Source organism: Diabrotica virgifera, chromosome 9, assembly GCF_917563875.1.
Source record: "Diabrotica virgifera virgifera chromosome 9, PGI_DIABVI_V3a".
Classification (NCBI taxonomy): domain Eukaryota; kingdom Metazoa; phylum Arthropoda; class Insecta; order Coleoptera; family Chrysomelidae; genus Diabrotica; species Diabrotica virgifera.
In genome coordinates, this window is record NC_065451.1 from 48,687,848 (window position 1) to 48,712,756 (window position 24,909).

Sequence of the window (24,909 nt, forward strand, 5' to 3'; positions counted from 1 at the left end):
GTATATTATTTACATAAAAAGTATTGGAAAATCAAAAAAATACACTAAAATAGCAATTTCGTCAGTGGCGTAGAATGTGGGAAGGGTAAACCAGACTTTATCCCCTGTCGTACGCCTCTAGTAGTAGCTAGAAACGTTTATTTATCTTAATTTAGTAGGATGTACAGTACTTACACTTTCTGCCAAGTATGATAAGAATACGCCAAATAGTTTTAAAGTACTGGGTGCAAATAACTTTTAAATTTTAATCACATGAATCATATCATGAATTAATCAAAATAACTGTCCGGTTTCATATTTAACTTCAAATATCTTGAAAACTAATGACGTAGAAAGTATTTGAGAATCTCAAAAAGGCACTAAAATAGTAATTCCTCCAGTGGCGCAGAACTTGAGAAGGATCAACCATTCACTATCTATCCCCTGTCGCACGCCTCTGGTAGCAGCTAAAAACGTTTGTTTATCATAATTTAGTAGGGTGTATAGTAGTCGCACTATCTGCCAAGTATGAAAATTATACGTTGAATAGTGTTAAAATACTGAGCAATAATAGTTTTTACATTTTTAGATAAAACACCCTGTAACTCAGTAAGGAACCACATTTTATTTAAGTGTTTCTCTTTATTTAAGTGTTTAAGGTTAAATCTTCGTATTTTGTGCTAAGGTTTCTCCAGTTACTATATGGACAATTATTAATGCAACACCCTGTATATTGTTACTTTCACAGGGTATTTTGTATATAGATGCAGTTTTTGGATCTTTCTTGTGTGTTGTTAGGTTTGGTTTTAGAAATGATAGATCTCGAGAGTGTTGGTTGTTTTGAATGTTGTTGACATGTCCAGTTACTATATGGAAAATTATTAATGAAACACCCTGTATAAGTTGGAGGAACTGCAAGATCATTAAATTTCAGAATAAAAAAAACATAAAACATACATCAAAAACAGTGATTTCGACAAATCACAGATATGCCAAAATGCCTTGGACAGGAACACAGAATACAATGAAAATATGCATTAATAATCATGAACGAAACAAACATAGAAGCAGCCCTCATAGTCCTGTCGCCAGGGGGGGTACAACGGCCTCGTTAATTCAGATGGACTTACCCAAGTTTTTTTTATGTATTTTGACCCGTAGAACACGAATTTTTTGGGTAACAGTTGATCCGGATGTCGATAAGATTGTTATAGACCAAGAACTTGAGGAATCAAATAACAGCGATTTTTGGCAAAACAAAACAATATTTTGTATTTTTTGGGTCATTTTAAGCAAAAAATATTTCTACAAGTTTTTTAGTAGGATGCACAGTTTTCGAGATAAACGCGGTTGAACTTTCAAAAAATCGAAAAACTGCAATTTTTAAACCCGAATAACTTTTGATTAAAATATAAAATAGCAATTCTGCTTAGCGCCTTTGAAAGTTCAAGTCAAATTATGTCGGTTTTGATTATTTGCATTGCTAAAAATTTATTGTGTTATTGTTAAACAAAGCTACAAACAACTAGTGCGTGAGTGATGTTTCTATGATTTCTCATTTAAAATCGAACGAGTAGGTAGAATAGGTACTAGTGCAATCAAGACTATTTCTACGTTACATGCGGTAAAACGCATGTAAAAGCACGGGAAACCCTACGTGTTTATAGCTTTGTTAAACAATAAAAAAATAAATTTTTACCAATGCAAATAATCAAAACCGATATAATTTGACTTAAACTTTCAAATGCGGTAAGCAGACTTGCTATTTTATTTTTTAATCAAAAGTTATTCGGGTTCAGAAATTGCAATTTTTCGATTTTTTTAAAGTTCAACCGCGTTTATCTCGAAAACTGTGCATCCTACGAAAAAACTTGTAGAAATATTTTTTACTTAAAATGGCCCAAAAAATACAAAATATTGTTTTGTTTTGCCAAAAATCGCTGTTATTTGATTCCTCAAGTTCTTGGTCTATAACAATCTTATCGACATCCGGATCAACTGTTACCCAAAAAATTCGTGTTCTACGGGTCAAAATACATAAAAAAAACTTGAGTAAGTCCATCTGAATTAACGAGGCCGTTGTACCCCCCCTGGCGACAGGACTATCATTCTACTAAATCAAGAAAACTGTGTAGCAAATTCATCAGCAGAATGTAGCAGGCTTTGGTTAATACTTATAGAATAAGGTGAACAACAAGAATGTACCAACAATAATAGTGGATGGGAAAATGTTTTGAATCATACACAATACATATGCAACACACAATACACAACACAATACAAACATTTCCATACACAGAACCACATAAAGCACATAGAAGTGATGCAGAAACACACAGAATAATAAGAATTTTCTGTACCGTAGGGCATAAAACATCAACCCACGGATATTTTTCGACAAAGCATGGCTGTTGCCTACAACACCATGGCCAAGTATATCAACCTCAATTTTGACAACACAGAACCTCCTCAAGAACTTAACGGTTATATTATGTGGCATATAAACACAATTTTTCTTAATAATCTTTTTGAAAACGATTTCCGGAGTGTAAATCAAAACGTCAAAAATCTTCTTAGGTAAAAATGTAGTTGTCATTACAAACAACTGGCTGATCCCATATAAACACAATATATAATTTCTCTATTCGATATATCGGAGTAAAAAAATGCTCCATTGGAAGCAGAAAAAATATATACAGAGTGAGTTTTATGTATGGAAACACTCAATTATCTCGGAAAAGGCTTCTACGATTTTTATAGATTTTGGTAGGTAGGGATTTTCTAATGCGGCCGATATTATAGTGCTAATTACATTGTTGTCAGATTTTCCGTTTATCTGGAAATCTAAGGAACTTTCTTATTTCAAATAGAATACCCTGTATATTTTTTGCGTTTTGAAGTCCTTAAGAAATACTGATTATTTTTCATGCGATATTCCCTATACCTAAATGCCATAATTTCGGAGTTATTGCTACATTTATTTAAAAAAAAAATTAAACAAAGTATAAAAGTCAATTTTTTCGGCCCGGGTAAACATTATTTTAGGTTGTTTGGATCATTGGGAACAAAACAGATCTTTTGTAATTTTTGTCTAAAATTAATCGTTTCCGAGTTATAAACAATTTAAAACTGAAAAAAATCAAATAATGAGTTTCAAGGTTCGAAAACACAAATAAAAAATATTATTTTTAAAACTGCGAAGTTCCCAAATTCAAGATCAAGCAATAGTTTATCGGTTACCAATAAATAATTTGAGTTTGTTTCATTTTAAAACATTGTATTTTAGTTATTAATGCAGTCCGATCGCTCGTCCTCTCATATGCACATCATTAACAATTAAAAAGCAATGTTTTAGAATAAAACGAGCCAAAAAATTTTATGGCAAGCTATTAGAAGAAGAGTTGTGCTTGAATTTAGGTACTTAGGTAATTTCAAAAATTATATTTTTTACTATGTTTTTGAACCTTGAAAATCGTCATAATTAGGTTTTTTTCAATTTTAAATTGTTTATTACTCGAAAATTATTAACTCAAGAGAAAAATTACAATAGACCGTTTTTGTTCTTAATGATCCAAAGAACGTAAAATAATGTCTACCCGGGCCAAAAAAATTGATTTTTATAATTTGTTTAAAATTTTTTTTTAATAAATATAGCAATAACTCCGAAATTATGGCATTTAGGTATAGAGGGTATAATATAAAAAATAATCAGTATTTCTTAAGGACTTCAAAATGCAAAAAATATACATGGTATTCCATTTGAAATAAGAAAGTTCATTAGATTTCCAGAAAAACGGAAAATCTGACAGCAATGTAATTAGCACTATAATATCGGCCGCATTAGAAAACCCCTACCTACCAAAATCTATAAAAATGGTGCAAGCCGTTTTCGAGATAATTGAGTGTTTCCATACATAAAACTCATTCTGTATTTTATGTATATCGATTTTGGACAATTCAATTTTCTTCAGTCCAGTTTTCTGGTATTTTAAGATATGAAAATTTTTATCGAGAAAGCTCCGAAGGAGAGAGGTAATGGTTTAAAGATTACCATCCTATTGTTTCTTCTTCTTCTTCATGTGCCATCTCCTCTAAGAAGGTTGGCAACCATTACGGCAATTCGCACTTTCGATACAGCTGCTCTAAAGAGATCAGAAGAAGTGCAATTAAACCAATCTCTCAAATTGTTTAACCAGGAGATGCGTCTTCTTCCGCGACTCCTTCTACCCTGTTTTTCTTCCTTGTATTATTAATTGTAACAAGTTATAACGCTCGCCCTTCATAACATGTCCCAGATATTGCAGTTTTCTGACTTTCATTGTATTTAAAACCTCTTTATCTTTTCCCATTCTTCTCAACACCTCGATATTCGTGTCTCTATCCACCCAACTTAATCTTAATATTCTTCTGTAGGCCCATAACTCGAAAGCTTCTAATCTGTCCGAAACATCCTTCTTTAATGTCCAAGCCTCCAACCCATAGAACAATACGGAGAACACGTAGCATCTCAGAAGTCTTATCTTTAAAGAAATTGTAATGTCCCTGCTACAGAGTACTTTTTTCAGTTTGCTGAAAGCATTTCTTGCTTGCTTTAATCTCTTCTGTGTACTCATTAGTTTCATTAATTATTGTACCCAAATATCTATATTTTTCAACCTTTGTAATTTGTTCTCCATGTATTGTTATGCTTTCTTGGCGCTGTTGAGCTTTTGTGATTACAACCATTTGTTGTAAATCTTCAAGACATTCGGCTAATAAAATAGTGTCGTCGGCAAACCGTATATTATTGATTGGTCGGCCATTTACTTTTATTCCCGTGGTATCCTATTGTTTATAACTTTACAAATATCGGTTAACTTTGACCGGTTGTATCTCAGGAACCACTGCTCGCAATTAAACTTTTTAGGAGAATTCTGAGTCTTTTGCAATGCCATTTTCAAAATTGAAGATTTGAAAAACAATTGTTTATTTGAAAAACAACACTTTGTCCAAAAATTAAAATTTTGGCAAATCAAGAAAAACTTCCCAGACATCTGTTATTTTTCTAATACTATCCAAATGTTCTATGTAGTTCACTCCGGACATCTGAGATTTTTACACAACTGAATATGTCAGATGAATAAAGAAACTACTATTCCATGAGAAGAATACATAAAGTCGAATTTGCGAAAAATGGACATCTGTTGTTTTTCAAATAAACACTTCAATTGTTACCGAGATACCGTTATTTGTTTATAAGCCAAAAAATTGTGGATAATTTTAGAAAATGACCGAGTAATTTTATATTTAAAAAAATGGGCAAACTTTTATATGGTTTAGTTTTTGTTGTGTAACATTTTAAAGAATTTCAATTTTTTTAATTTATATTGCAAAATTATTATGCGAAATATATTGAATCGATTCTCAAGAAATTTGGTGAACTTAATGTATTATATTATAAAGATTTTTATGCGACTTATGAAGATCTTGATTGCTTGAAAAACATTGAATAAGAAAAGGCTTGTTTTCTCCCTTTTTTGTGTTAATTGTTACTTTGCATCAAGGCAAATAAATTGAATGATTTTTAGCCAGTCATATTTTATAGAGAATTTAATTATTGCCATTTTATATCATTACGAGTTTGCACCAAAATGAATCGATTTCAAAATTATAAGCAAGGAAAGTAGAAAAAAGTATGTTTGTAACCATTCTTAAAAAAATTTCATTTTTGTGTTAATATTCCTATTAGGAGAGAGACGGAAAGTCAATTATTTTTATTGAAGTTATCACACAACTTTTTTCTGCAAAAATCAGAATGCCTCCTCTCACATCCACCTCAAAACAGATTCGCACTGGACTAGTAGTAGAATCACAAAGAAAAATTAGCTTAAACTAGCTGTGATTTGATATCGGCCGGACCTGACATCAAGTGACCTCCTTCCTGACATATTATTCCACAATGAGAGACCCTCGCTAGTAAGCGTTCTCCAATGCAAACGAAGTTAATGGGCGATTAGTTTCAAACAATTCTAAAATGATACACGATTCTTGGAGAAGGTATTGAAAAATGTATATATTAAAATATATTTTTAAACATATTTGGCATATTTAAAAGTTCGTTTGAATTTGATCCACCCTCAAGCGTAATTTCTGTAGGCAAGTCATCCGATATTTCCATTTTGGAACTACATTCTAATAGAATCCTGCGGTATCCTACTGTCTTCATATCACAGTTGCACCTAATCAAATTATTCTCGTCGTAAAACTGCCTGGCAAGTGTTCCTTTAATAATATCAATTGTTTTTGAATAATAAACTTTAACAAAATTGGCACATCACGCGGAAACCCCAAATACGCCAGTCAATGAGAGCAGAAAAAAGATGGTTCAAGTTCAATCCTACTGCATGGATTTTAACGAAATTTTGGGAATAACCTCTACTTATCTTCTAATTCAAAATCTACCCTATGCCGATGTCCGCTTTTATCTTGGGGGTGGTTCCCATACCTGCTCGGGGGTGGAAAATTTGTTGGTCAAAATAACCACGGAAGTATCTAGAGAACCTAATTCTAAGCAAAAAATGTCCTATAATTTTTTTTTGAAAACTCAATACTTTTTGAGTTATTCCTGGTTGAAAATTCTCCATTTTCTTTGAAAAATGTCATTTTTTCGGACGGTTTTTTACGAATACCTTACAAATTATGCATCTAACGAATAAAACTATATAAATTATTTTTGTAGCTTATGAAAAATCAAAGAGATTCGTTTCTAAATAAATCTTCTAGTTATAATACAAGAAGAGATATGGTAGGTGAAAAGAGATTTTTTTGGTGCATACTCACTCAAATCGGTATGTTAACGGTATGTGCACAGTTAAAACAAGCACTGTTAAATGTTGATTACATTCCAACGAAGCGACATATATGGTGCATAAAAAATTGATGACTAATTTATTTTAAGATAAAATGAGAAGTATAATTTTTAACCCCTCATCCACCAGATTTAAATGCATCGTTTTACTTCTACAATACCTTTTATTATAGTGTTATTAATATGTTCAAAAAGTTAGACGGGTTTAAAATGCATAGTTTTAAAAAAAATAGGATTAAATTATAGAGTGCATTTTTAAATTATCTTAAAAAGCTTCCTTTTTCTCCAAGTAACTCAAAAATGATAAAGAGATGCAGTAATGAAAGACACAACAAAATTGTAATCTGAAAAAACCCTACGTTTTTGTACTGTATCTTTTCTTCGTACCTCTTATAATTTTCGAGTTACATATTTTTGAACATAGAAATAACACTATAATAAAAAGTATTGTAGAAGGAAAACAATGGATTTCAATTCTGGTGGATAAAAGGTTAAATATACTTCTCAATTTTCCTTAAAATACATTAGCTACAAAAATATCATAAGCTACAAAAATGTTTTATTATATATTTTTTTCGTTAGATGTATAATTTTTAAGGTATTCGCAAAAAAACCGTCCGAAAAGGTAACTGCAAATTTTTAACCACGAATAGGTAACTCAAAAAGTATTGAGTTTTCAAAAAAAAAATTAGAGAACAGTTTTTACTTTCTAATGCCATCCCCTCTTTGTGAACCCACACACACAGTTTTTACTTACGCACATCGGCATAGGGTAGACTTTTCTACTAAGAGGTAGACTAGAGGCTATTCCCGAAATTTCACATTGCCTGCCACGTCACCCAAAATTGACTGACAGAATTTTTTTGCTGTATGCTATGTCAGTCATTTATGAATGACAACGTTGTTTCACTGGGGGGCCACAGGCATTTTCGAATCAAGTTAGTGGGAGGCCACAGCAAAAAAAGGAAAGGTTTTTACTTCGTAGGGAAAAATTATTGCATAATAAAAAACATTAGTTTTGTTTATTTAAAATTGTCACCCAATTGTGACCGACGTGGCCTGCCCGAAAACTTATTTTTGTAGAGGCCATGTCATTAGTTGCCATGCAAATACGAAGGTTCAGAGAACAGCTGGTTCAACAAATGTTAAACATAGAACCAAGAGAAGAACCCATGATAAAAACAGGACATGCATTGACCAAAGACAAAAAATTCGTCGTATTTGCAAGCCTTGTTACAGGCATTTGATTGGTTCTCAGAGAAGATCGGAACTGTGTTACACTGATTACAGTAAAACCTGTGTTACCGGCCACCTGCCAAAATCGGCCACCTGTACTTACGGCCTGTTTCAAAATTCCGCAAACCAATTATATGTATATTCGCTTATTTATGACCTGCTATTTACGGTCACCTTTATAATACGACCAAATAATCACATATTTTTAAAGCCCATTTTATAGAAATTGAATGTGAATGTTAGGCAAAATAATTTTGTCTATTTGTTGATGGAAATTCCCAGTAATATTTATTAGGACTTATTGTATTTACCTAAACAGGAGATTAACCTTCATCGGGTCGGTGGTCACAATAGGTTCTTAAAATCCTATAAGAAAATGTCCTAAAAGTGTTGTAAAAGAGAAACGTTTGTCACTATTTATAAGTATGATTACAATTCACAAAAGTTGGCCGAAAAATATGGTGTAAAAACTCAAATTATCAAAGGATATAAAAAAATAAAAGTGAGTTGAAAAATTCTTTAAAAAAGCTTAACATCAATATGTTTTTTCCGTAGTATAGCTTTGTTTTATATTAGGATATTAAAGTAGTTTTAGTAGTTTCCGACGTTTCCGTTTATGTATAGAATTATATTTGCTTTTATTAACAAAATAAACAAAGTTCCACTTATCTTTTATGTATTTGTGGACTACAAAAACTGGAAATACCGGCCACCTTTCTATATGGGCCAATAGTTCCTTCATTTTTAGTGGCCGTTACTGACAGGTTTTATTGTATTAATCAATGATCAATTTTTAAAATTCTTATTTTCTTTATTTAAGTTGGAGTTGTACGTTGTTTTATGTTTTCATAACTCATAAATAAATATGTTTAGAGAGGCAGAGATAATTATTACCTTCTTACCTTTTTCCGGGTTCTATATTCAAATGTACTCAAAATAAGTAATTGTACTCGAGAAATTCGGGTAATTGTACTTTAAGTATTGTACTCCGAGTACTTTTTTTGAGCAATGTACTCGGTAACAATTTATCAGTCATGGCCCAGCTCTGTATATGACCGACGTGGCTTAACCGTAAAAATTTCCGTCAGTCATATCTGTCTGACATGGCCTTCAGGAGTTGAACAACTTTTTTGGTGTGGCGCCTCATGAAACTTTTTGAGAAAGGCCTGTGGCAGGCAATGTGTTAAAATCCATGCAGTAGGAAGGAATTCGGAGCCAAATACCCTCACTGACTGCACTAAAAGGGTTCGTTAAAATACGGCAGCACCGGTTCCAGCCGAACGCGCAAACAAAAACAATAAAACCTAAAAATAATTGACCTCAGTTTAACTAGGACTCTCCGACATTTCTTGGTCGTTTTTCGACAAAGATAATGAGTCGATAGGCATTGCACGACCCGGTGAAGGACTGTCGATATTTCTGAAGTTGTTAAAGCCTGGAGAATCTGCACTGGAAAGAGATTCGGGAGTACCGACGGAGCTGAGAGATCCGGGATGAGAAGTACCTGCAAAAGTAAAATTTATTAAGCACTTACATAAGACGAAATTGTTAGCTATATTCTCTACCTGTAACTTGTTTGTTTGTTTCCATTTGTGGATATGTATTAGATTATACCGGGTGGTGAATCGTAAAACGGGCCATAGAAAACTCAATGTAAAATTCTAAACTGTTGAATTACTGCTTCCCTAATTATTTTACATCAAAAGTCATGAGAGAATATTTGTGGAGGATTGAAATCTGTATTAAAATCAAAAGTTAAAATTGTTCTACGATTTAAACGCATTTCAAAATTTTGAAAAATATAATACATTTGCCACAGTAGCTATGTGTGTAAAAGTTAGGGCACACGTTACTATTTAACTGACAGTGCTCACACCATTGACTGAATAAAAAAAGAATGTGTGTGTACTTTGTACGCACGTAAGAAGTTATACTTCTATTACATGATTTCAACGAAATAAATATACTTTCAACAGGTTATTTGTATTTAAAGATTAAACTAATTTTTACTTACTACTTTCCAAAAATGTTTACTAAAACAATACTAAAAATAAAAAAAAAAGTTAGATAACACACGGAATTGAACCAGGGATCTCTCGATCTCCGGTCGAACGCGCTACCACCGAGCTAAACTCCCTTTGCTTTGACAGCTTACAAGATTTCTCATACATACTGACAAATTTAATAGAACAAGTAAGGTATAAAAATACTTTAAAATTTAAAGTAAATATACAGTAGAACCCCGCAAATCCGAACCCCGCAAATCCGAACTTTCGGCAATTCCGAACCAACGGAAAGTGAAAAAAAATTTTAAAAGTTCAAAATAAAAATTTAAAAACATGTTTATTATGTGAGAAAATAATTACGTAAGATGCTAGCTACAGTATTAAACACTGCAACACTAATGGGTGAATAAAAGCGTCGAGTTAGACTAAACACAATCAATAAAGGAATGTGCATAATACACATTTCCCATGGTATACTATGAACGAAAACATTGAAAAAGATAAGAAACATGAGAAACATAGTGTAATCAATATCCAGATTAAAAATTAAATGAATCATTTACATGGCCGAATTCCCATGTCTCGTGACGAAACAAAACTACTGGCGTTAGCGATTTAATATTTCAGTGATCTAAATATTTTTCAGCTTTAGAATATTGGAGGCATAAACGTGCGGATAAAGTTTCATAAAGGGATCGGTGGTAGTCTAAATCTTTTAAAAATCATCTTCGTTAGCTTCTTAGGCTAACTTTCGGATAATCCGAACTTTTCGGAATCCGAACAGGCTGTCCCCCCAATTAGTTCGGATTTGCGGGGTCCTACTGTACTTACTATTATTATAAAATATTTTATTCCCGAGGAAGACAAATCCAAAGACACAAAAATGATAATAAATATAATACATTTACTAAAAACACTAATATATTCTTTTAATGACTTATTTGCGCTGATACATACATAATTTGAAAGATTAGCAACGAACTACATAATGTCTGTCTGCACATGCGCCAGGCAAGTATAAAATTTCACCCTCGATCGTAAAGAAGTATAACCTCAAAAATCTTTATTATTAATACTTTCTCCGCAACTGAGGGTATCTTATCAACTGTATTGTATTTAAACAATAAATGAGAAAATAAAAATATTGACAGTTCAAAAATGTGAAAATAATAACTTCATTGTGACACATTATTGCACTGTGTGTGACCTAATTTTGGGCTGAAAAACTGAAAAATGTATTACATTTTTACAAAATATTGAAATCTGTTTAATTCGTAAAACAATTTTAACAGTTGTTTTCAATACAGATTTCAATCCTCTACAAATAGTTTCTAATGTCTTTTTGTGTAAAATAATTAGGGAAACAGGAATTCAACAGGAATTTTACAATGAGTTTCCTATGGCCCGTTTTCCAATTCACCACCAGGTATAACAACGACCAGACAATAATACGTATAGATAAAAGAAATTATGAAAAAGAACCACAAATACTGAAATCAGAAATTTTCTCATATAAATTAAAGATAAAATATTAGAAATTATTTAACCAGAATTAATTTTTTTTTAACAATTTTTTTAATCAAATTGCAAAAATAAAGTTTTCGGTCGGGACAATTTTTTTAGGTTTTTTGGACAAAAAAGGTCTCTTGTAATTTTTCTCTAAAGTTGATAGTTTTCGAGTTATAAGCAATTTAAAATTTGAAAAACGCGAATATGGCCATTTTTAAGGCTTAATAACTCGGTTAAAAATTATTATTATGAAAGTCAGAAAGTGACTAAATCAAAGACCAAAGCCACCCCTACATGATCCTGAAAATTGTGCGTCATTAATTTATTACTAAGCAGTTATTTTTAATTATTAACAATGAGCGGTAAGATCGTATTGACGCGGCTGTAAATGTGAGTGCGAGTAGGATGCACCATTGACTGCCGGAATGGCATCTCTCTCGCACTCACCATTGACGGCAGCCTAATAAGTGCATGGCGCTCATTATTTTTACTTAAAAATAACAGCTTAGTAATAAAATAATGACAAAATTTTTTTCAGGATCTTGTAGGGGTGGCTTTAATCTTTGCTTTAGTCACTTTCTGACTTTCATAATAATAACTTTTAACCGAGTTACAGTAGAAAGTCGATAATCCGAACACTGGTAATCCGAACGATCGCTAATCCGAACGCAAAAATTTTTTTAAAATTAATAAATATGATCACGGACCGAATTTTTGGATTTAATATGACAATATGTGCAAAATATGACCGCGGATTTTTGTTTTATTTATGCAGGTATACATACAATCAGCCCTATTCTGTAACTTTTAACAAATCGAATAGAAATGACCAAGTCGAATCGTAATTACCCAAAATCGGAATGTTTGATATCTATCGCGTCATTTTTGTGTTTGGATCGGTATTCTGTATCTCATATCGTAATCGAAATCTCTGACTTCTATTTCACGCGGTTCTGAGGAGGTGGCAACCGCGCAGTAACCAGCGAAATTGTGTTCTGTGACCTATTTTGTTACTTGAAATATGACACCGTTGCCATTTCCTCAATGTTTTCATACTTTCTTCATACTATCCTCAAAGTTTTGAGAAGTAAATAAAATATTCGTGTAAATACTGGATGCAAAAAGCTCAAAAGAGGATAAATGGTTTTAAATTAAAGTTAATTAAAATTGATATAAAAAAGAAGATAAACTGATAAATAAAAAAGATAAGTGAAGATAAGAAGTATAAATGCTTTTAAATCAAAGATATTTAAATTGATGTTATTAATTCATTATTATTAATAAATTATTTAAAATTGATATTACTAATAATAGGCAATCTTTAAGATTCGATTCCAGTTGAAATAACTGCTAAACAGCTTTTCCCAAAAATGGCATCTTTTCTATAATTTGTTCAGACTATGAGCGTTGACTGATAAATATACAAGTATACTGGTATAATATTTATTTATCAATTAACGCATAAGAAGTCTATCGTATGCTATTATTGTGCATTATACAATTGATTGCAATTGTACAAGAAATATGCGAACAAAATATGGCAACAATGTGAATGGGAAACATTCAGACGCCAAGTAGCAAATAAATAAGGTGAGGTCCAATTATTCATACTCGTACAACATGTCTACATGAAATATATATAGTTCTCTAAACAAATAACACCACAGACTAAAAATTAAGCAGCTAAAAAAAGGTACAAATACTATAAATAATTATAAATAAGTAGTATGTAATTAATTATTTTTATATATAAAATATAAACGTCAAAACAAAACAAAATGCGCTTGCGTCAACCACAATTCCGATAATCGAAATCTCATCTCGACAGGGTAAATGCTGTCGAAGTGATTTCTATTCACATTACGATTGTAGAGATTCCGAAGTAGTTATGGAATACGGATTTGGACTATTTCTATTTGACTTGGTCACTTCTATTCGATTTTACTGACTTCTATCATCGAAATGAGTTACAGAATAGGCATGAATATAAAATATTTGTTTATTATGCAGGTGTTTTATTCCTTGTAACTAAAACGTATGTACATAATATGTACTATGTTTATGAGCTTTGTATGTATTTTGAACATATGTTTGATAATCCGAACAATTTGATAATCCGAACTACCCCTGTACCAATTAGTTCGGATTATCGACGTTCTACTGTATTAAGCCTTAAAAATCGCCATTTTTCGTTTTTTTCTTCAATTTTAAATTGCATATAACTCGAAAACGATCAACTTTAGAGAAAAATTATAAGAGACCTTTTTTGTCCAGAATGGTCCAAAAAACCTAAAACAAACTGTCCGGGAGGAAAATATTGATTTATGCAATTTGATTTAAAAAATTGTTAAAAAAAGATTGGACCCTCATGGGAATATTTTTTCCAACGAAGCAGCCGTTCATCGCACTGTCTAATAGAAATTAACGCCATCCATTGAAAAAATTAGTTGCACCATCTTTTGAGAGAAGTGAAAACTAATTTTGCCATATAAAGCTTGGGTTAAAATTTCAAATAAAACTCTAATGTATTGTTGTAGAATTGTTTTTTGGAAAAATTCAGAAAATAAGTTTATATCAAAGATCACGAGATCATAGATTTTCTTCACCCTGTATATGGCCAAAAATTGTATAGAGTCTAATTTAGTTAATAAACAGTGTTTTTTCGGGGAAGCTGAAATCGTTAATGTGGTTTTCGTTAATGGGTTTTTTGAAAGGATTTACAGACAATAGTTCGGAAATATTGGAAAGTGCATAATAGGATTTTTGTAAATAATTCGTAGAAGATTTAAATGGTAAACAGATTTTATTGAGTTTAGAATGTAAGGCCTTTTGTTTAGTTCTGTGAAAAAACGATAGTAATTTGATGTCTCTTAAAATTTTAACAAAATGGAAAGTTGGATACAAATTAAGTTGGTTTCTTAGGAAAGGAAAGTATGAATGTTTTGGGTAGAGAAAAATCGATGGAAGGGATGAGAACGTGGAGTCTGAATTTGAGAGAGAAAAGATGGTCACTGTGTGATTAATATCGGGAGAGGGCAGTCCAGTTTTTGAAAAGTGAGAAGTCAGTGTAAAGTGGTGAAATCGGCCTTTGCGAGCAGAATCAAGTTTAAACGAAATTGTTGACCAGTTGAGAAGTAAAATTTTCCTGTGTCCGAGGAAGATTCCTTTGTTCTGTCTAGAACGAGTAGCTGATTGGTATCTATTTGCACAAGATATCGAGCAAGGAGAAACTGAGGAGAATTCGAGCGAGTCCTGGGTGTGTTTGTTTTTGAAGCAGTTTGGACGAGAGGGACTTTGTCGCAACATCCCAAGAGTACGTGAGGAAGAATCAAGGACGACGCAATCTGGGAGAAGAAGGAGTGAAGAAACAGAAAGGTTAGTCAAATCATTTGATGAAACTGAGAGAGTTTGTTTTTATCCACACCATATATGCTAATTTTTTTTTGTATTGAACAGTTCTATAACTCAGTTAGTAATTCCAACTTTAAGTAATCAATTCAAAAGAAAAAAAGTAAATGTTATTAAATTTAGTATGAATAAATGAATTTTTTTTAAATAATTCTTTTCTGTTAAAACAAGGAGACATCAGAGTTAAAACTTGATTTATTAAGTAAGAAATTGTTGCAACAAATTTATATTTTAGTATTTTTGTTAACTCTTATCTATACGGCATCTCTCTCTCCTGTCGTTTCTCCATTACTGAGGATCGTGATTTCTTCCAATATTCCTAACAATGTTTCTCCATTGGTCTCTATCTTCAGCTGCTCTAAGAGCTTCGCAGAATGAGTTTCCAGCTGAATGCTTTATTTGGTCAGATCATCTAGTCGGTGATCGTCCTCTTGATCTTGCTATCCTATATGCCTATCCAATATGCCTATACGGCATATTGGATAAATAAATAATATATTACATTTATATGATATTGAATGTGTTTAATTTCCCTGTCTTATCCTGGAAGGAGTAAGCAACTAGAGATACTGGAAGCCATGAAGTAAAGGTATTGCATCGAATACAAAATTAGCCCTGAGAATAAAGTTTATTTGAAAATTTAATTTAAATTTGGTTTTGTTTACATAGGCAGCAAATTAATTAATTGAGTGATTAATTAAATTAGGAATTTGCTAATCAATCTAATAAAAGAGATAAAGTAGAGCATAACAGTATACATGTAAAAGCTGTTGAATATTGCATTGTCATTGAGTTTGAGCTATTCTGAAAATTTCAGATCTTTAGCTACACGAGAAGTATGTTTAAAATCGATTACAAGATTTTTCCCGGACGTGGTAAAAATTCAACGAGTGTCTATTCCAGCATAATGAATTATATTACCTATAGTGGTGAGCAATCCTCCCCTTTCAGCTCCACCTGAGTAACTATAGACCCTCTTTGCTCGCGGGCTAAGGTGATAATCAACATCGTCTAGTTTCCGTTTAACTCCTAACGGACTGGGACGTAGAACTGGACTAGCACTTCTTCTTACAATCGTCCGAGACCTGTAAATAATTGTCAGAAGTTATTTTATAGTAAAACTATCCCTTTCAGGCCTGAATTTTTTTTTAGTGAAAATGAAGTTTTCCTTTGAATAAACAAGATATACGGTATCTAAAAAAGGTGTAAAAAATGCAGAAAAAAAATTCATTGTTTGAATTTGTCACAAATGACATGTCACGTTCGTGCGCTCTGGGCTTATGTTCTATGAATGCAGGATCGTAAGTGTATGAAAAAATTCATTTTTATTAAACGTAAAACACCATTAGGGCCAAATAAAAATTATTTTTTTAATTGTTTAACATGCTATTACATACTAACTAAAATCGAACAAACATTTTTTGCTGAAATGTCATGTCTTTCCATTGCCTCTTTGCTGAAGAAGAGCTCGTTGAAGGAACAGGTTCTTCATCCAATACAGGTTCTTCATCTAATACAGTTTCTTCAATATTCTTGTCATCGGTGTTATTTTTAAACATTTGAACGTCAAAAGCAACATCACTTTCGCCATCTAAACCTTCTATTTCGGACTAGTTACCATAATTTAACACTCTAGAGCCAAATCGTGAGTGAGAGGCACACCTGTAATAATTAGAAAAACTACTTTTATCATTAAAATATAGAAAAATTAATGAAAAGTCAAACCAATAAATATTTAGTATTTTAATTTCCTGCTATTGAAAATTGAATGTGTGAGGGCAACTCACTATCGTGATATTCAAATTTTACAGGACAAGATGTCTACAAACAAACCATTAATTTCTTAAATCTTGTTTATTATCTTTAAGTTGAAACTTTATCTATACCACAACCCCGTTACAATAACATAAACACTTATAAAAAACAAGACATCTTTTACTTACCTTTAAAGGTTTTGTCGTCAAAATACACAGCCTTCTTTATAGGGTATTCTATTGCAAACTAAGCACGAATTCTTTAAATAATTTCAGTTACTCTGATAATACACGATAGACACAACATATTGATATCATCTTTCCTAGTAAAAATATGTTTATTTTGATATCGATACCCACATAAACATGAGCTCACGATCGTGTCAGCCGGTAACGAAAGGGCTATTTGTCATTACGTTACTCTAATGACAAATTATAAGCAGGAACACATAAATAAGCTACAGTCATTTTTTTTTTAATTTAATTTGATGGCTTTGGTAATGACCAATTAGCCAGACAATTTTTACATTTAAATATAATATTACATAACTAGAATATATGATATTATAAAACATTTACATATATTTAACTTACATAATAAAAATATATTATACCTAGATATATCGCCGCCGCCTACGAAAAGTATAACTACGAAAAATGCCGTTAAGAGTAGAACTGTCAATGAACGCCGCGAAAAATATTATTTTCGATTATATGATTGTGAAAATTATAATCCCTAACAAAGTGTTAGCGAAAAAATTTATTTTTTGGGGAGTTAGGTTAGGGGAATTTATTTTTATCGGCAAAAAACATAATTTCTGTTTGTGGGTCCACAGAAATTAGAATTATAAATAGTAAAAAGTTCTCAGAAATACTTGTTTTCGTCGGCATCTATTATGAGCTAAATTTTTCAATATAAATATTTTGGGAGTTATAATCTTCGCGGACACGCATACAAAAAAATTGTAATAGCCAATACTTATCAAAGAGTTATTATTTTCACTGGAAATGTATTAGGAATCACATTAATCATAGGTACCAGCGATATATGCACACATATACGTACACATATATAAACACACATACATATTTTTCTAATAAAAAAAATCATCCTTCTTCACGAGTATATAGTGGATAAATTATTAATTTGGTAAAAGTTAATGTGTGCAATTTTTTGTTTTGTGTTATAAAATGGAATTATTTGCAGAATTGCTAACGAAGACATTGTTAGCAATTTACAATTTCATTTTGCACCTCTTGGTGTGATTATATAAACAATACAGTATATTAATATTCTTATTGAAAATTATACAGTTTAAATTAATCGGCAAGCAAATTTTGTTATTAATTACTTCACTATAAAATTTATCTGTGCTTTCACTATTTAATGGACAATCAAGTATAATGTGTGTTAAGTCTCCCAGTTCACCACATAAGCATGAGGAATTATCAACTAAACCAATTTTACATTTATAACTTGGTGACATTGCATGATTTGTTCTTATTCTGTTAATAGTAATAATAAAATTCCTGTTGTTTTGGTTGTGGAACCATCTTAGCCTTAGGATTTGAACTTGACATGATTTATAATTTAATCATGTTTGTTTGCTGTCATACAGTTCTTGCCATTTATTTTTAGCTGAATTTTAAGTGTGGTATTCAAATCAGTATATGGAATACACGGATTAATAAAATCTCTGTCTAAGTCTGAGGCAGATTTTGCAAACTTATCGGCAATTTCGTTTCCTTGAATACCCGAATGTCCTTTGATCCAAACTATTATCACCTTTCGTTGCGTGCTAAGTATTTGGTAATTGGTCTGTAGTATTTCCTACAGTCATTTGAACTGTGGTGTTATAGGAAATACTACAGTCATTTGAACTGTGGTGTTATAGGAGGATGCTTAAAATAGCATGGACACAGAAGAAAACGAACACGGAAGTATTGCGAGAAATGGGCAAAGAATACGAAATATAATATGCGACAAAAGAATCAGTACTGAAATGAATATTGAAATATTTATGATTATTTAAACAGTGCACTGGAATAAGTGTTACCCTCCCTTATTAACTTATTTTTTTCTAGCACATAGCAAAACGCTCGAACAGGTCGATTTTTAAAATAACCATAGTATATTATAGGATCAATGTTTCGAACTTCACGCGATCCCTCTTCAGGTGACAGGCATAACTTTGATTTTTTTTAAATAGTACATCATGTGATACCTCATTTAAAAGCTTTTGAAATACTGATTACAGAAATGTATAGTACTTTAATCCTTTTTGAGAGCGTAGGCGCAAAATTTCGGTTGAATTATTTTTAAAAGTATTCATTTTTTTCAAATGCTGAGAAAACTAATAAGTAATGTTAAAAAATTTAAAGGCAGTGTATAAAAAATAAAAGTATCAAAAATATTACAGTATTATCGAGGGTCTAAAGTCCCTGAGAACTTCGATAATTAATGATTATTTTAATAAGTAACAGGGGTGAAAAAAAGAAAAAATTTAATCTGATTTTTAATTTAAAATATATCATTCAAAAGAAACTTTTTGTTTATTCTAAGGGACTTTCAGCCCTCGGTGATAATGTAGTCTTTCATTCTGCGTTTAAAGGGCCTAGCCGGGTAAGATAATGAAAACTGCCCCTAACTCGATTTTAGCATATATAGTGAAACTCACTTTCTGAAATTTTTAGCCCCTAGGTGGTCGTGTGACCCACCTAGAGCCTAATTAGGGTTTTTATGTTTTTATTTTTTATCTCAACCGCATCGAGAACTAGCGAAAAAATTTAAATAAAAAAGATGTAATCTTTAAAAAGTTCTGTCCGAAAAATTTTTCTTTTTAATTTTTGGCGGGAAATTTAAATTTTAGAAGGATTTTAAAATTTTAAATGAGTATAAAAAATTAACTAAGACATTCGTTTTCACGAAAAAAATATATAACGTGTATTTTTGCATAATGTTTCACCACGAATTTTTTCAAATTTTTAAAATTGGTGAAACGCGCCTTTAAAAATAAAAAACCGCATTTTTCGGTTTTTTTTTCGTTTTTTGATACAATTTTATACATGTTTTTCAAAAAAGCTAACACCGTCACTAGAATAGGTAAAAAACTGAAAAATAATTGGGGTTTGCTTAATAAAAATTTTTTGCAACGACATCTATTTTCAAGATATAGGGCGTTGAAGAAAACACAATTTTACACATTTTTTACGATTTTGCCGAAACTACTGGCTACATTGTAATAAAACTTGGCGGGTTTTAAGAGGTAGTTATTGAGCATGTTTTGACATACAATTAAGGATTTGATATTCATCATTGGCGCGCATAGGGGTAATGGTCTGTTAATAAACTTTTCAAATAAAAAAAGATAGTACGCCACTGACATATTTTAAATTCACAATCATTTTTGAATTCCTCGTTCAATTTGCGATAAAAAAACTATCTTCTCATTTTTTCATACGACGCGCCGTTTTGCTGCAAAAATAAAATATTTTAACGCTTCCAAATTATTCGAATTAGTTTTTATAATGGATGTATGAGTTTATGTAGGTATGTAGATGTAGAAACTACTAGAAGTTCGAATACTTTGTAATGGTTAAGATGTTTTATTTTTTGAATAAAAATCGCGCGTCGTATGAAAAAATAAGCAGATAGATTTTTTGTCACAAATTGAACGAGGAATTCAAAAACGATTGTTAATTTGAAATATGTCAGTGGCGTACTATCTTTTTTCTTTAAAAAGTTCAGACCATGAAGATGGTCTGCGTGCCAATGATAAATATAAAATTCTTAATTGTAAGTCAAAAAATGCACAACTACCTCTTAAAACTCGCCAAATTTTATTACAATGTTGCCAGTAGTTTCGGCAAAATCGTAAAAAATGTGTAAAATTTTGTTTTCTTCAACGCCCTGTATCTTGAAAATGGATCACATTACAAAAAAATTTTATTAAGCAAACCCCAATTATTTTTCAGTTTTTTACCTATTCTAGTGACGGTGTTAACTTTTTTGAAAAATATGTATGAAAATGAATCAAAAAACGAAAAAAGAACCCGAAAAAATGTGGTTTTTTAATTTTGAAGGTGCGTTTCAAAAATTTTAAAAATTTGAAAAAATTCAGGGTGAAACATTATGCAAAAATACACGTTATATATTTTTTTCGTGAAAACGAATGTCTTAGTTATTTTTTTATGCTCAGTTAAAATTTTAAAATCGTTCTAAAATTTAAATTTCCGCCAAGAATTAAAAAAAAATTTTCGGACAGAACTTTTTAAAGCTTACAATTTTTTGTTTAAAGTTTTTCGCTAGTTCTCGATACGGCTGAGATAAAAATAAAAACATAAAAAGCCTAATTAGGCTCTAGGTGGGTCACATGACCACTTAGGGGGCTAAAAATTTCAGAAAGTGAGTTTCACTATATATGCTAAACGGTGACCTATATGGAATTCGAATCGAGTTGGGGGCAGTTTTCATCATCCTTTTTTCAAAAATACTTATTTTTCTCAGGATTCGAAAAAAATGAATGTGTGTAAAAAGAATTCGACCTAAATTTTGAGCCGACGCCGACGCTTCAAAAAGGATTAAACTATTATAGATTTTTGTAATCAGTATTTCAAAAGCTTTTAAATGAGGTGTCACATGATGTACTTTCCCATTTAAAAAAATCAAAGTTGTGCCTATCACCTGAAGAGGGATCGCGTAAAGTTCGAAACATTGATGCTATAATATACTAAGATAAGTAACACTTATTCCAGCGCACTGTATATTTAGTACGCATGATACAGCCTTGCAAACATTATTCACGAGGACGTAAGATATAAACAATTTCGAACGTAGGACTACGAAAACTTCCCATGAATTTTGTCGGACAGAACTTACAATTGATTTTTTAATCTTTCGTTAAACTCTCGTGCAAAAATCAGACTGCTATTTATCAGCAACATAATTTCTGTCATTTGACATGTTCTAACGTGTCGAACTGGTTAAAATGCCCAACATATTTGGCATATTTGTCGGACAAACATTTTTGAAGTTATACTTCTTTAGGCGCGATTGAGAGTAAAATTTCATAATACTGCGCGCATGCGCACACAGACAGTATGGCGTTTAGTTGCTGAATCTTTCAAGCTATGTATAAATATATCAGTGCAAGAAAAGGTGTGAAAAGAATATATTAGTGTTTTTGGTAAATATATTTATTATAATTTTTGTGTCTTTGGTTTTGCCTTCCTCAGGAGTAAGATGAGTATTCTTAAAACATTTTATTGTATATTTATTATACTTCACACCGTGTCTGTTTGTTACCGTGAATTGTCATTAGGTACGTCCGAACCGATACAGACACAGTCGTCGCGTCGCACAGTGGGGCAAGAGACAACATAAGTTGGCATTAAATCATTATCGATATTATGGCCAATTTTTTTTTCAAATATTATAAGTTGTGTGTACATAAACAAAAACGATGTTTTTTAAATGTTTTCTTCTTCTTCTCAATGTCTATCCGTGCCGAATGTTGTCGATCATCATGGCAATCTTTATTTTATCTGCAGCAGTGCGGAAAAGCTCCATAGATGTTGTGTTAAAGCAGGTTCTGAAGTTCTTTAACCAGGATGTTCTTCTTCTTCCTAGGCCTCGCCTTACAAATATTTTTCCTTGAAAGATGGCTTGTTCAAAAAGTGTTTTGCTCAAAATTTTCAAAGCTGCATGTCCGTAGTTACTACCGATATGGATTTAAATTATATTTGAAGTTTAGTCATTTTAATTTAAAATAAATCTAAAGTCTAATTTACTTGTTTTTATGTAGATTTATTATTATCTAATATTATTTATATCTCAAAACAATTGTGTTAACATTATTTTTGAAAAATTGCTTAACCAAATTGTGCTTTAAAACCATTTACCGCATATTTATAAGAATAACATAAAATTTTGTAAGTAAAATATTGAAAAACTTAAACTACAGATCATCTTCAGAATCATCAGATGTGACGTCAACATCTTGCACATTCGGAGATTTGAACATAATGTATTATGCACTAATATGCAGTGCTTTCACTGGCAGGTCTTCTAATTTCTTTATTTTTATGTTTCTTTTGCTTGTGATCAGTGGATCACTACTAATGAACAAAAAGTGGAATACATCTTAATTTGTTTTGGATCTACTACACTTTCTTGAATTATTATGATTGAAATATGCAAATAACGAAAAATTAGAATAGAGTGTTATTCAATTTAATTAGGTCAACATAACCTCACAAAAAATACAATTATAAAAAAAGAGCAAATATGAGCAAAAAGTTAAAATGACTTTTTAAAGAATAATACTCAAGCTTTCAAAATAAAACAAAATTAAAGTTGGATCAGTCTGGGAACACTAACAAATCACTTGCTCTTTTTGAAAAATGCATATTTTGATATTTTGTACAGGTAATTTTAAACAACATATTATAAGAGACTATATTTACTTAATTATTATATCACATCTGTAATAATATTGTCACTTTCCTGAAGATCAAATATCCGTAGCCAATTTTACTAGTAAATTAACTTTTGACTAGAAATAAGTGGATCAAACGTAAGTCGAATCACGTTATCGCGACCTATGCATTGTTAACACGGGACCATGTGCCCTTTGCGACGCGTCGCAACTGGTGGAGGGGAATTTAATGAAAAAAAAAAGATGTCAGATCATACGCTGGATTGTGTACTATTTAATTAAAATGATTGCGACAGAAAATACGGCATTTCGTATTTTCATTTTATGCCAACTTTTTAGCTCTCCTGCCCCACTGTGCGTCGTAGCGTGGTTGGTATAAGATTCGGCCAGAGATCGACAGGTCTTGAGTTCGAATCCAGTGCATTCCTATACTTTTTTTTATTTTTTTGAAAGCGGTAAGCACAAAATTAGTTTTGTGTTTAAAAAAAAATTAAAACAAACTGTTTAAAGTATATTTATTCTTAAAAAATCATATAATAGAAGTATAACTTCTTACGTGCATACAAAGTACACACACATTCTTTTTTTCATATATTATATAGCGTCGGCTATTGAATAAACTTAAAAATAACCTGCTATTTTTCACAATCATAAACTTGTCAGAATCACACGTTTATCACGTTCCACAATTAAAGCTTCCCCTGTTCCAGTGTTCCCATACATTAAAGTTTGTCCGAATAGACACCGTTAAGCTATTAACAAATTTTCAGCTTGCTATTAATAATCTTTTATTTGGTACGCGGGATCCAGGACTATAAATCTTCTGAACTATGTACATATATAGGAAGATGCAAGTGATAAATGTTTATAAAACACTTCCTTTTATTATCTCCAAACTATATTAAACGGTTTATCACTTAATATTTGTTTCATAAATTAACGTTATCGCCAGACAGAAAAAAGCAATTAAGGATGTCGCGTAGTGATAAGATATTTGTAAACTAAGATCCATTATTTGACCATTCCACATGTTAAATAAAAGCGTTAGCAAGTTACAGACAAATCAGAAGAATATGAAAATAGTTTTAGAAACGATCATGCTTCGTAAGAATGAACCGTTACCGTCGCATGCTCAGAATACCGTGGACAGCACCAGTGTTGCCAATCGGCGGATAATTATCCGATTTGCGTACCATTTTGAGAGTTCTCGTATCTTCTTCGTACCTTTAAATAAATCGGATATTTGCGAATATTTTTCAGTGTACCTACCATCTAATAAATCTTTCTCATCCATATTTTCCCAACACCAACAACACATTAATTTTATTTGGTTCCACCCAAATTCTTATACTGGATGAATGAGTGACATCCGACATCAGATACTTTTAATCTTTTGACAAAAGGGACATGTGCCAATTCTTTTGTTTAGAATTTAAATGCGCAAGTGCCTCCACTTAAGGCATACTAATCCAATTCAAATTTCAGAAACAGTCTGCCCTCCGATGTTATTTATGAGTTTTTAGTTTTTAGTCTTTAAACTTATGAAAGCTAATTCACGGACGATTTAGTTTTATTTTCATTTTATGTAGTGCAGTGCTTAAGTAAACGTCTGTTTGAAATAATCTTTAAACGTATTCATTTTTTTTCGAATCCTGAGAAAACTAATAAATATTTTTGAAAAATTTGAACGCAGAATGAAATATTACATTATTACCGAGGGCTGAAAGTCCCTT

The 24,909-nt window shown here is 31.5% G+C and overlaps 1 protein-coding gene across 1 annotated transcript in view; it reads right to left on the minus strand.

Moving 5' to 3' along the window:
* Positions 1–3,910: 3,910 nt before the first annotated feature.
* Positions 3,911–24,909, minus strand: part of LOC114340681 (P2R1A-PPP2R2A-interacting phosphatase regulator 1) — a 64,555-nt gene continuing 43,556 nt past the window's right edge. Inside the window, exons 4-5 of the mRNA XM_050661994.1 lie at positions 15,907–16,070; positions 3,911–9,566 (exon numbers count right to left, since the gene is read on the minus strand). Of these exons, the coding sequence (XP_050517951.1) occupies positions 9,388–9,566; positions 15,907–16,070 (343 nt within the window). The 3' untranslated portion in view covers positions 3,911–9,387. The remainder of the gene's footprint in view (positions 9,567–15,906; positions 16,071–24,909) is intronic.